General features: G+C 38.7%; 1 protein-coding gene across 1 annotated transcript in view; it reads right to left on the reverse strand.

The window, feature by feature from the left end:
• Positions 1-13,815, reverse strand: part of SGO2 (shugoshin 2) — a 41,112-nt gene extending 27,297 nt beyond the window's left edge. Inside the window, exons 1-4 of the mRNA XM_032860126.1 lie at positions 13,565-13,815; positions 8,958-9,092; positions 6,961-7,136; positions 6,090-6,167 (exon numbers count right to left, since the gene is read on the reverse strand). Coding sequence (XP_032716017.1) covers positions 6,090-6,167; positions 6,961-7,136; positions 8,958-9,090 — 387 coding nt within the window. The 5' untranslated portion in view covers positions 9,091-9,092; positions 13,565-13,815. The remainder of the gene's footprint in view (positions 1-6,089; positions 6,168-6,960; positions 7,137-8,957; positions 9,093-13,564) is intronic.
• Between the last annotated feature and the right edge of the window lie 213 nt (positions 13,816-14,028).

Consider the following 14,028-nt stretch of genomic DNA (forward strand, 5'->3'; position numbering starts at 1 on the left):
TCAACATGGATGGGACTAGAGATTATGCTGAGTGAAGTCAAACAGAGAAAGTCAATTATATGGTTTCATTTACTTGTGGCACAAAAGGAATAGAATGGAGGACATTAGGAGAAGGAAGGGGAAAATGAAGGGGGTGGAAATCGGAGGGGAGATGAACGACGAGAGACCGTGGACTCGGAGAAATAAACTGAGGATTTTGAGGGGAGAGAGGTTGGGGTATGGGTTGGCCCAGTGATGGGTATTAAGGAGGGCATGTATTGCATGGAGCACTGGGTATTATATGTAAAAAACGAATCTTGGAATACTACATCAAAAACTAATGACATACTGTATGGTGACTAACATAAAAAAACAAAACAAAACAAAACAAACCTCAATGGACTCAAAAACAAAGGTGGAGGAAATATGTGGATTTGAAGATAAAGCAACAGAAAGCACTAATCTGAGCAAGAGAGAAGAGACTGAAAAATAACTAAGAGGTTCAAGGATTTATGGGACCATAACAAAGGATACAACAATCATGTCACTGAAGTCCCAGAAGGAGAGAAAGAGAGCAGAACTGAAGAAATTTTAGAGAAATAATGGCTGAAAATGCCCCAAACTTCGCAAAAGAAACCAATCTGCATATTCAAGCTGAGTAAACCCCAAAAAGGATAAACTCCAAGAAATCCATGCCAGGATACATCAGGGTCAAATCTACCAAAACTAAAGATAAAAATCTTCCACGTAGTATCAAAAATGGTACCTTCCTACAGAGTTAGGAATTAAGAAAATAAAGTAGGGACCTACCTCAGTTAAGGAAGTAACAATAAAATAAACCACAGGAAAGAAGAAATGACTCATTACTAAAGAAAGAAGCAAAAATTAATTAAGTTTGAAACACCAAAATGGTAGAATTGAAAATTTAAAAAAAAATAACCCAGAAAATGGTTCTTTTAAAAGAAAAAAAATTGAAAAGCCACAATTACCTAATCTACAGGGGCAAGGTAAAGCCCAAATACAAAAATATTAGTCAACTGGAAAAATAAAACACAGACAAAATTTAAAAATGACAGAGTATTTTGGCCAATTCTGTGCAAATCAATTTGAAAACATGAATGAAATAGTAATTTTCTAAAGAAATATAAATCAATAAAACTGACCACAAAAGAGAGAAATTTTCCCAAGAAAACCAATATCCATAGAAGAAATGAAGTGAACAAAGAACAACCTTTCCTACAAAGCAAGACCAAGGTTTCACAGGGGAATTCTAAAAAGCATTTAAGAAAAATATTTCTAATATTGTATCAATATTCTAGATCACAGAGAAAAGGAAACATCCAAATTCTTTTCCTGAGTTCAGTAAAACCTTACTTATGAATAGCAATTTAAAAATTCCTAACAAAATACTGGCAAAAGGAATTTAGGAACACAGTAACAAATGATTTTTGAAATTTATTACAGAATTGCAAAACTAGGAAAGCTATTAAAATAAGGCATCAGGGGCGCCTGGGTGGCTCAGTGGGTTAAAGCCTCTGCCTTCAGCTCAGGTCATGATCCCAGGATCCTGGGATTGAGTCCCGAGTCGGGCTCTCTGCTGCAGGGAGCCTGCTTCCTCCTCTCTCTCTGCCTGCCTCTCTGCCTACTTGTGATGTCTGCCTGTCAAATAAATAAATAAAATCTTTAAAAAATATATAAGGCATCATATTAATACATCTAAAAAGAAAGATCATATGTTTATTACTATAGATGCTAAAAAAGTAATTTAAATATTTATTTTTTTATTTAAAAAGCTAAATAACAGAAGTATTATAAATATGTACATTAGCCTTGAAAAAAAAAAGGATCATTCTTAATGGGGAAGCAGTATCCAACACTTTATTAAAATTTATTGCTTTCTAGTAAGTTCTAGACATTGGTGTGGTACAGACAAAAATCCTATCCTCAAGAACCATATGTTCTGGAGAGATGAATGATAAAATTAATGAGTAAAATTATGTGTCATATAGTGTTAAGTGATAAGGAGAAAAATGAAGGCAAGAAAAGCAGAACATGAAATGTTGGAGCAGGGGTGGGGAAGGACTCAGATTTATTTAGGGTTGTCGGGGAAGTCTTGACTGAAGTCACTTTTGAGTCAAGATCTGAAGTAAGGGAGTAGGCCATGTGAAGGAAGAACAAGTCGAAAAGCCTTGAGGTGGCAGCTTGCTTGTGTTTGAGGAGTGGGAGGAGGTCTGCGGATCGAAGGTGTTAGAGTGGAAGGAGTTGAGTAGTCACTGAGGTGAGAGAAGTTTCAATTTTCAGGCAACAATGGGCAATAGATGACAGAGGAAGCCACTGGAGAGTTTTAATGGGGTCTCTCTGGCTGCTATGCTGGGAAGAGAATATAGAGGCAAGGGCAAAAGCAAGAAGCCCAAGCTGGGATGCCACTCAAAAAACTTGGGTAAGAGAAAACAGTAGCTTGTATGGGTGGTCAAAGTCAGGGTTATGAGAAGTGGTAACACTCTGGACTGATTTTTAGGGCAGCACGAGAAGGATTTGCTGAAGGATCCAATATGGGGTATGAGGAAAAAATAGGAAAACAAAATTGCAATTACCTGAGATGAAGACCCCAAAAGGAACTGGTTTGGTGGCAAATGTAAAATTTAAGATGCCTCTTAGACATCCAAAGAGAAATGCCAAATAGGTAGTTGGCTAGGTATTGTCTGGAGTTCAAAGGAGATGGCCAGGCTACAGGTACAAATCTGGGAGTCATGAGTATTTAACAACAATTAAATCCAGGAGAATGGATGAATCATTTAGGGAAAAAGTGTAGCTAGAAGAGAGAAGTACAAGAACGGAGTTCTGGGGTACCCAAAATCCAGCAGTTGGGAAAATAAAGAGGAACCAGCAAACAGACTGAAAAAGAACAATCAGAGTGATAGGAAGAAACTTAGGAGAATGTAGTATTGTAAAAGTCACATGAAGGCTAGCATAAGGACCAAGAAATATCTAGAGGTTTTGGTAATGTGGAGATCAATTTTCAGAAGAGCACTTTCAGAAGAGTGGTGGTGAAAGCCTGGTTGGTATGGATTCAAGAGAAACTGGAGACAGTGAGAACAATTCTCTCAAAGAGTTTTGCTATAAAGGAGAAAAATGAGAGTAGCTAGGGGTGGGGGATCTGAGTAAAAGGTTTTTTTGTTTTTGTTTTTAAAGATGGGAGATAGGAGATAACGTTTTTGCCTCCGGATGGGAATAATCCAGGAGGGAGGGAAAAATTAATAATGCAAGAGGAAAAGGCTTTCTACACTAATGTCAAGCCAAGAGCAAGAGACAACCCAAGTGTCCAACCCAGAGCCTAGTTAAATAGATTAGTCCATTCTAGATCTATCCTAAGCAGCACTAAAAAAAGAATGAGGTAGGATTCCTGGTAATCATATGGAGAGATCTACAAGATATGTCACATTAAAAAAAGTAAGGCATAGTACAAGTAGGGCTAGTATGTTACCTTTTGTGTAAGAAAGGATATATTTAATGTTTTTGTTTTAATATAAAGAAATAAAGCAGTTACCCGTATGAGGTGTGGGGAGAAGAAAGGATAAAGAGCAAAGTAGCTGAAAGCAGAACAAAGGCACGTATGAGCTTTCTGTCTGTACTTGGCTATATTGTTCTGATATTAGAATGTCTACATTCCCCAACATCCCCTCCCCCAACCAAAAAGAAAAGAACTGCAAAACTCGAAACATGATATGCAAAAGGTAGTCTGTTCAACAAGAAAGCAGACACCAAAGTTGTATGCTGTCCCTTCACCGTCCAGCTTCTACATCTACTCTCTCGTCCTTCTCCTAAATCCAGATGCTGATCTCAGTCTCTTAGAGTTCTCCAAAGAGAACCACACAAAAAGCATCTGGGAACAATGTTGACCTTAGTTACTAAAGACTTTTTCTTAAAGAGCCAGTGGAAGGAAGGAGCTTCATACCAAGTAACTCATAACAAACAGTTGAGCAATGTTTTTAGGGCTAACTGTTCTCCATAGTTCTTCCAGGTCTTGCTAATTAATTAGCTTCTTTCTCTTACTCCCCAAGTCAATTCCTGTACTAACTCTACACTCCCCACAGCTATGTCTGATTCTAGTCTTAGTAATTTATTCAGGGCAATTCAATTCAGCCCTGCAAGCTGATCAGCAACACAGAGCTCCTTCCCTGACTTTCCCCACCCACCCACCCACCCACCTACTGAATGGCATCTCTTCTCCTTACAGGGTACTAAATATATAAGCACGTCTCTGCTCACTTGTTGTACTAGGTATCAAGTTTATAATAACGCTAGAAGCCACATGTCTTGTGAGCATTATACTACAGGAACATTTATACAAATCCTTTCCTTATCCAAATGTGGATTAAGTTAGGTGATAAATTACGCACTCTTTGGCGAGTTTTTATAAAACTGACAAAGGAGCTAAACATTGATCACACAGGTTGAGTTTCTATCTTTTAACTACAAAGACTATGTATTTAGCAGCCCAAAAAAATGACTTTTAAAAGTTTTTAAAAGGAGGGGCGCCTGGCTGGCTCAGTGGGTTAAAGCCTTTGCCTTCGGCTCAGGTCATGATCCCAGGGTCCGGGGATCGAGCCCCGCATTGGGCTCTCTGCTCTGCGGGGAGCCTGCTTCCTCCTCTCTCTCTCTGCCTGCCTCTCTGCCTACTTGTGATCTCTGTCTGTCAAATAAATAAATAAAAATCTTTAAAAAAAAAAAAGTTTTTAAAAGGAGAGATTTGCAGAAAATTTAGAAAACACAGGAATATATAGACACAATAATAAAATAGTAATGACAGCTAACATTTACTGCATTCTTCCTATTGCCAGGACATACGCTCACCACATTTAACAATTTCAGTAATTCTTCATAGATATGCTACCATTATCTACATCATGCAGAAGAGGACATTAAGGTTCAAAGAGTTAAAGGCCAAGGTCACAGGACCAGGAAGTTACAGAGCTGGGATCTAAACATAGGCAATTCCACTTAAAAGCTGTCCTCTAAAGCACTAACCTGCCTCTAGAATCTATTTAATTTACCTAAAATTGGGACTCCACTAACATTTCTTCAGTTGATTATGTATATTTTGCCTTCTCATTCGTTATTAATTCCTAGCATTTATTTTTCCTATTTAGATAATTGAATTAATTTCACTAATATTTGGCCCTTTTCCTCTTCCTGATATTTCTGGTGATTTGATTTTTTCCTTGTTATAGATTATAAGAGCTATTTAATCATTAATATTAATGCTTTATCTGCTATTTAATTTTCCCAGTCTGGCACTAGCCTTTAATTTTTATCATTTTTAGCCTTCCTTTTTTTTTTTTTTTAAGATTTTATTATCTATTTATTTGATAGAGATCACAACTAGTCAGAGAGGCAGGCAGGGAAAGAGAGGAAGAAGCAGGCTCTCTGTGGAGTAGAGAGCCCAATGTGGGGCTCGATCCCAGGACCCTGGGATCATGACCTGAGCCGAAGGCAGAGGCTTCAACCCACTGAGCCACCCAGGTGCTCCTCATTTTTAGCCTTCTAAAAAAAATTTTTTTTTTAGAAAATCCATCAATAGCTTCCTTTATGGCTTCAATCTTTCTATCTTTATTTCTAGGTATAGAAAGTCCTCTCCTATCTAACATGAATTTATTTATAATTTCTTCTTACTTTATATATCCCTTTTTTTATTTAAATCAATCAAAAATTTATTTTAGACAATGGTGTATAGTAGGATCTCCCCTATTATTTTTTCCCCAAATCATTTTTCAATTGTACCCATCCTTTTTTTAGCAATACAAACTCTTTCCTAATTTGAAATACTACCTTTCTATGAATGTCTTCTATGTTTTTTAGTGGTTTAGGGGCCATTATGTTTCACTGAACTGTCTAATCCTGTGTTCTAATCAAAACCTAATTTTTACATAAAAATGTCAATAACCAATTATACCAAATGATAATGTGCCATTAGCCAGTTAAAATCAGTATTATCATCCTTTCTTTGCACAAAGATTAAGATATGAATCTCCAACCTTGATGCTACTGAATCTCGACTATCCTTAGTAATGCTTAAAAAATTACACCACTTACACATAAACTCGACTTACCTCAGAAAGCGTGCTCATTTCAATTGCAGTTATCAAGTTATTGTTCATGAGTGCTTCTATTTCTATAAGTTTCTTATTCTGTATGTATAAAATAAAGACCTATTTTAATCAATTAAGATTCATACATTTATGGAGATATCATCAGCTGAGAAGACTTAAAAAATAATTGAGATCATATTGAGCTAAAATGGTGCTACATTCTATAGTTCAAACAGACACACACACACACCCCTTGATTGCTTTTGAGCTCTCAATTATAAATTTTCTTAGAAACATTTCTCTATCTTCTTGTAATAATAATACACCCCATGGAAAATGAACAGTTTGTTAGACAACTTAACACTCACGAATAGATCAATTTTTCCACTATAAATGAATTTCTGCTCATTTCAGAGTTAGTACTATAGTTGCAGCCTAGCTGATCATTGGCTCTTGCTGACCCGTCTGTGGACAGAGTTGGAAGTTGGACGGGAAAGCGATGACTACAATCTTCATGATATTTGGTGTGTAGCCAGGGGAATGCTGAGGTTAAAAGAGAATACAAACACTCTGGGAACTCCCCTCCTTTCACTGGAAGAATTATGTCCACCTTCTTAAAATATATTAACGCATCAAGCTTTGCTAGTGATAAACAATCGAATGTTGATCAAGGTATTACACTGGCCTTGCAGGGCCCCAAGTGCACATTCAGGATGTAGACTTAAGACACCTATTTCACTACCCATTAACAGTTTGTTCATTAATATGGCATACTCTTTCAATAATTTTTTATAATGATTGGAGATTTGAAAAACATTTTTAGAGCTTCTATAATAATATAGTTAATAATCAGTCTATAATTCAGAATTCAAATGCAATATAGTTTCCATACCAAATTATTTAGTTTTAGGCGAAGAAACGTGTTCTCAAAATTCAGTTTCTCCACTTCTTTTTGCAATAGTGTCCTTTCAGTTGTAATTCTTCGAGAATTCTCTTTCTCTCTACTAAGAGCCTGAGCTAATGCCCTGTTGTTGTGCTTTAAAGAAATTTTGAAAATAGAAGAATTATCTGTAAAAAAAATTTTAAAAAGTTAATATTGAACTTACAGCTTCATAAGTTTTCATATCCTTAATGAAATTATTTTAGGCACAGTATATTGTAAGTTTTAACTAAAGGTTGGAAAACAATAGAATAACAGTATAGATGTAGTTTTGAAAAAAAAAATGTATGCAGAGTTTGGATCTGCAGAAATAAAAGCTAGACAGAAGATGAAGAATAAAAGGGCTGTGAGGAATACAGACTGTTGGGAATGCAGAGTTAGGGATAAAAGATGTCAAGGACAGACACAGTATCCTAGATATTTCGACCAGTCACAAAAAGTCAGCCTTGACACCTGTTGTCCTACTTGCCTTCCTACTTGGACTAGGAGGTAGAATGGAGAAGCTGATTCTGAAGCTCTAATTGGAGATATCCCATAGGTACTAGGGTAGCCAATCTGTCAAAATTTTTAAGCCGGTTTCTGTGACTCCAGAAAATTAACAAATTAAAATTATCAATTAATGCTCCTGAAGTCCATTTTTCAAAGTCTTGAGTGAAATGGAGCATACTTACTGTAAGGCTGGACAGATCATCTAAACCCTGTGGGATCTTCTATCTCTACCCTAAATATCCAACTCTTATTTCTAGGCATTTATTGCAATCTAAACTTGACCCCTTCTCTTTCCAAACATTATATAAATATAATTTATATCAGAAATGTTTCTGTGTTGTTAGCAGAGAAATTTAATTGTGAATTCCTTGGTAAAGTCCACCTTAAATATAGTATGTTCCCTCAGTATACAGAGAGCATACTTATATTTTCATAATTTTTATTTAAATGCCACTATTCAATAATATATCCCACTGAATAGAAATATAGTATCTATAAGATATGCTTATGAAAGTGATATTTTTTAAACACTCAGGGAATGTCTGGGCATCTAAAAAACAGGGTCCAAAAAAGTACTTTATCTTTGGTATAGAAAAAGCAGTTTCAGATAGCCACCTTTGACACAAAAATAGATTAGAACTGGTTTTAGATTTCCGGAGCTAAAGGGTAATAATATTTTCCTGCTGAACTCCTCAAACACAGCATGTTACTTCATAATAATGGGTGTCCAATAGTCCTGCCCAACAGAAGAGGAAATAGCCACTGAATGGCGGGGGGCCCAATATACCACAGGACCCTAGACAGCTGGGTAGGAGAAACATTACGGTTTAAAGATACTCAGAAGTTTTAGCTATTTCACAGGGCATGCACGATTACCCTTCACAGGGGCTATACCAGCAGGAAACCTCTCCCCCTCCTGCTAAGATACATACGAACCACTGAGATATTTTTCAGAAGTGATGAGAATTTATCTTGGCAGTTTTTCCCACTTCTTCTTCTTCTTCTTTTTTTTCCCCCTTCTAAAATCTTAGTTCCACAACCCATGAAACCCTGTCTCCAAAGGCTCAGCACCCTCATGAGCTTCGGCTCATGAAAACCACCCACTACAACACTCTATCTGGGCCAACCATGTCTAGATCATCCATCATCCTCTTGCTACAGCACGCAAGTACAATGTGTCACATTTTTTAGCTCTTTTCCAGAAATGTCACATTGGTATTTTCTTTGCTGTGTAGGAGGTAGCTGCCTTAGGCTACCCCAGCCTGACTGCTGAAAATTCTGCTGTCACCACTGAGGGTAAATCATCATAACCACTCAGCTCACAGGAGTTGAAGGATACAGGAAGGAGTGAATGGACAAAATGTACCAGTTAACAAAAATAGTCATTTTAGTCGCTTCTATACTTAATAAAATAAAGTACCAAATACTATGTCAACTCTCCAAGGGCTAATGGCACTTACTTAATATTTTTGTTTTGATTTTTGAAGCAAGGGAAACATTCAGTTTCCCAGTCTTTGAAATTCTTTTGTCGTTCACATGTCTCTTAATTCCTGAAGTAAGAAGTGAGCCAGTGTCTATCACTGGGTGCTCCATCACTGAAATAGAAACAAAAAAGACAGAAATAATTAATAAAAGAAAAGAGGATAACTGATAAATACATTCTGAAAGGTAACAATCATGACTTAGGTGATACAATTTGTTTGTATATAAGTATTTGCAAAACCCTCTGTACAAATCTGAAAGTATGCATATAGTCACAAGTGGTTTAAAGTAGTATCCAAAAACGGTAAATGACTGTTTTTTCATCCAAACCTATATTATTATATCTATGCCTCAGGAACTAGGTTAGGCACTGGGGACAGAAACCAGGATATGGTTGTATGGGAATGCACAGTCACGGAATGCAGAGTCTGCTGTGAGTACAGATCCTATTTCGATACAATGTAAGAAGTGTAACCTTAGAAAATGCTCAGAACAGATAAACCTAATCTTAGGAGGTCGGGGGCTAGCTGTTTTGGAGGAGAAAGCAGGAAATCTTGAATGTGTCTACTTGATCATTAGAGTAACGGTCTATTAGACTCTAAAGTCTACGGGACCACTATGGGACCACTCTAAGATCTAACAGTGGAAAGAAGATGATAATCGTATTATACTATGACAAGAAAAACTTATATAATACACATGCATAAAAGTAATTAACTGAGCAGAGGAGAAGGATCAGAAAAGGTTTTACTGAGAAGGTAGCTGAGCTAGGTACTTAGATATGATCAACCTCTCAAAACTCCCATCCCCTCCCCAAACCTCCTTGCCTCTAGCTTCAGAGATCTAGAAGAAATGCTGTTACCTGTGCCAGCCTACCCCTAATACTCAGCCTCTCCCCATTACCTGCCTTAAGTCCACAGGACTAACCTCACTATCCTCTCTGTATCAATCACAGACTCTCCAGGCTCCCAGGTTACATTCATTTCCCTGGTCACCTTCATCTCCCTCATCCCAATCCTCCTCCAGCTCTGCAGCAGGCTAAAAATGGTCTCCCAAAGACATCAGGTCCCAATTCCTCTCATTCTGAACCTTATGTGGAGAAGGGGTCTGTACAGATGTGATTAAGTTGAGGATCTGTGATGGGGACACTGTCCTGGATTTTATCTAGTTAGGCCCCCCAATGCCCTTACTAGTGTCCATATACTAAGTAATACACTTGAATAACTAAACAGGGCATATCAAACTTAACCTGTCCAAACCTGTTTCACTCTGAGCCTTCTCTGTTTCAGTTAATGGCAATTCCAACCTAGTTCCTCTGGCCAAAAATCTCTCATACCCCAATCAGCCTTCACAGTACATTAGAATCTGACCGCTTCTTACTACCTCCACTACTATCAGCCTAGATGAAGGCGCGGACACGTCTCACCTGAATTCTTATAATAGCCTCTTGTCCTACTTCCACTGCTGCCCTCTCTACAGTGTATTTATTAGTCTATACAATCTAAAATTCTTCAATGGTTCCCATTTCTCTCAGAAATTCTTCAATGGTCAAGAAGTCCCCCCATTATCTGTTCTTTTCCATTTCTCCCATTTGAACTCTTCCTTCTGCCCCCTCGTATATTCTTTCCAGGCCACACTGGCCACCAACCTCTAACTGCTTGGCAAACGGCAGCCATTCTTTAGCCTCAGGTCCTTTGTACTGGTCACTCTCTTTCCTGAGAAAGCTCTTCCTCCAGATACAGAAATGGCCCGTTCACTCTCCTCCAAGTCTTTGCAAAGATGTCACCTTCTCAGTGAGGTCTTTCAAAACTGTAGCTCCTTTCCTCAGCATATCTGATTATTCTTACCCTTCTCTATTTTTTCCATAGCATTTAAATCACTAATATAGTACAGAAGTGACCTATTTTCTATCAACTAGAATTTAAGTTCCAGAAAGTCATGGATTTTTCTATTTTGTTCACTGACATAATTTGCAGCTCACAGACCAGTGTCTGACAAGTAATATGAACACAATAAATATTTATTGAATGAATAAATAAGTCTTAAAAACAAAGAATTTGTCAGGTATGAAGATTTGAAAGGGTATTCCAGGAAGAAGGAATGGCATGTGTAAATGCATGAGAATGGAACATTTAAGATACCAGTGATCTCTTGATGCTAGAATGTTATTATCCTATCTCTTAACAGCAAACTCTAAAGAGTTGTCCATACTTGCTGTCTCCAATTCATCCCCTCCCATTCCCTCTCGATCTACTCTAATCAAGTTGTTGCTCTCACCACTACCATATGGAAACTGATCAATTAAGTAACAAAACTGCAACGCTGCTCAATCAGATATAGTAGTCAAGATCAAGTTCTCAACTGATCTATGATTTTAATCATAGTATTTGATATCAGGTCATTCTCCCTGAAAAATACCTTTAATGGGTTTCCAAAATATCCCATTCTCTTGGATTTTTCTGCCTCACTGCCACTTCTAAGTCTCTTCTGCTGATTATTCTTTATCTCCCTAACATTTTACCAATGGAGTGCATCACATCTCCATCCTTGGGTCTCCTCCATTTCCTATGTACACATACTCCTGTGAGGGTATCATCTAGTGCTCTGGCTTTTAAGTCTAAAGGCCAATGACCTGCAAATTTATATCCCAAATCAACTCCAGACTTACTTAACCAACCACCTACTCCTCATCTCTAACTTGGATGTCTAATATGTACCTCAAACTTAACATGTCCTAAACTCACCCACCCAAACCTGCTCCACTGTGTTCTCTCCATCTTGTTTAACAGCAATTCCATCCTTCTACTTGCTCAGCTTTGGAAACACCTTTCTCTCACATTCTATATCCACTCTACCATCACTCATGCTGGCCTGACTTTCACATGTCCTCAGAGGCCACCTACCACTGTCACTCTGATCCAAGTTGCCATTCTCTCTCATGTACATTATTGCTACAACTACCTAAATGGTGTCCGTTTCCACATTCTCCGCATTCTTCCCCCCTATCAATTCTCAACCTACTAACCAAAATGATCCCTTTAAAACTTCAGTAAATTCATGTCACTCCTCTGTTAAAAATTGTCCAGTGGCTTTCCCTCTCAATGGAGTAAAGTCATAATCCCTGCAATGGCCTATAAGGTACTACACAATTTGACACTCCCCCCTCCCGCACCCCAATTCCCCATTCAGTACCTCTCTGACCTCTTCATCACTCTTCCTTTGCTCACTAAGCTCCAGCCACACTAGCTGCCTTAGCATACTCCCACTGCGGAACCTTTATATTCCTTTCTTTCCCCCTTTGTATCAACTCTTCTCCAAATAATCACAGGGTTTACTCACTGCCTTTACTCAGATGTCACTTTCTTAGCCTTTCCAGAGGAAACTATTTAAAATTGCACACGTGGCCCCATTTCACTTCCTATTATATTTTTTCCCATTGATTTATCAGTGTCTAATCTAAGATTACATAATTTCCTTATTTGTCTGTCTTCTCCTACTAAAATGTGTTTCACGAGGGTATGGATTTTTGTCAAGTTTGTTTGCCACTGTACCCTTAGCCAGGAGTGCCTAGCACACAGCAGCTACTGGACAAACATTTGTTGAAGAAAACAACTCTGGATAAATGGAAGAAGTTTCAAATACTCAGAACTGACCAATATTAGAATGAGTCACCTTTGCAAATACTGAGCAGATGTTGGGAGATGTCAAGCAAATAATGGGAAGATGGTTTTAAAAGAATTTTCTGCAATGGGGAAGAAGTTTAACTAGGAACCTTACAACACGAAGGCTCAATGTTTCTTCCTAAAGTTTTGCCAAAAAGAGAAAAAAGTAAAATCAAAGATCACCAACTATTCCATGGATAGAACATAGGAATGTACAGAAACTCAAGACAAATGGTTGCATCTCACACTCTTGAAGGGATACTAACATAGAAATCTTGTCCATCTCCCAAAAATATCCAGTCAGAAGGATCAAATCTCATTTTGCTAATTAGGAAACCAATGCTGAACTGTCCTCCTCAGTAAGTTGGTTCTTGGTTCCTAACTTAATAAATGGCACTAGCAATCACTCACCCAAACGCTCAAGCCAGAAATCAGAATCTTCCTTTTAATACTGCCCTGTCACCCTCCACATCAGCAACCTCGCCAGGTAACACTTGAGGAACCTAAGTCAGCCACTGGAGTACCATTCAAGGGTGACTTACCATACAGAGTGAGGTATTTTAAACAGCGGTCAGGACTGCGTGGAGCATCCGAGTTTCAACATTCGGGTATGTTGTATGACGTTTGTATGACATTCATTGCTATGTCACCTTAACAACTCTAGGTCTCAACTTTCAGACTTACCAAGTGAGAGAAAGGAAGGACATCTCGTTGTAGGGACTAACTGAACCAATGTATGTACAGTGCCTCGTACAGGACTTAGCATTCACTGATAGGAGTTATTTATTATTTATTCTGCAGCTCTTGTCTGGGATGATCCCGGCTAACTCTAAATCAGAAATACTAAGTTCCAAATCCGGTTCTCCTGAATCGGGTCCATCATCTAGAAAAATCATCGTCCCTATTCCCTACCGAAATCCTACCTGCACATCAAGACCCAGTTCCAGTTCTAAGTTTTTCCCAGTCTTCCATCGCCCCTTCGCCTTAAAAGAGATCCGGAGGAGGAGGCTCCTTCCAGAACTCGGGTAAGCAGTCTCTCAACGTTCATCCCGCGGGTATGTATGAAGGGCTCACAGCGAGGTAGAAAATGTTCTTAAAAAGCAGGGAGTGGGGCAGTCACACAGAAATCCCTACTTTCAAGGAGATGACCTAACCGGCCGCTCACCCCCCTCACGCAGCCGGGCTCAAAATCGAAGGGACGACAGGTAGCCAGTTAAATCCAAACCAGGGCCTCCCCCAGCGAGCCCCTCAGAGCCGGTGCAAAGGCCGCAGCCGGAGATATCCGAGCGTCGGGTGGGCGGGACGACGGGCCGCGCGGGGCTCGGGGGACAGAAGGCTCCGGAGAGTAGCGCCGGGAGCTTCGCCCGGGAAAGGCACGGATCTCCTC

This window comes from Lontra canadensis, unplaced genomic scaffold, assembly GCF_010015895.1.
Source record: "Lontra canadensis isolate GAN:19392208 unplaced genomic scaffold, GSC_riverotter_1.0 scaffold18, whole genome shotgun sequence".
NCBI classification, from domain to species: Eukaryota; Metazoa; Chordata; class Mammalia; order Carnivora; family Mustelidae; genus Lontra; species Lontra canadensis.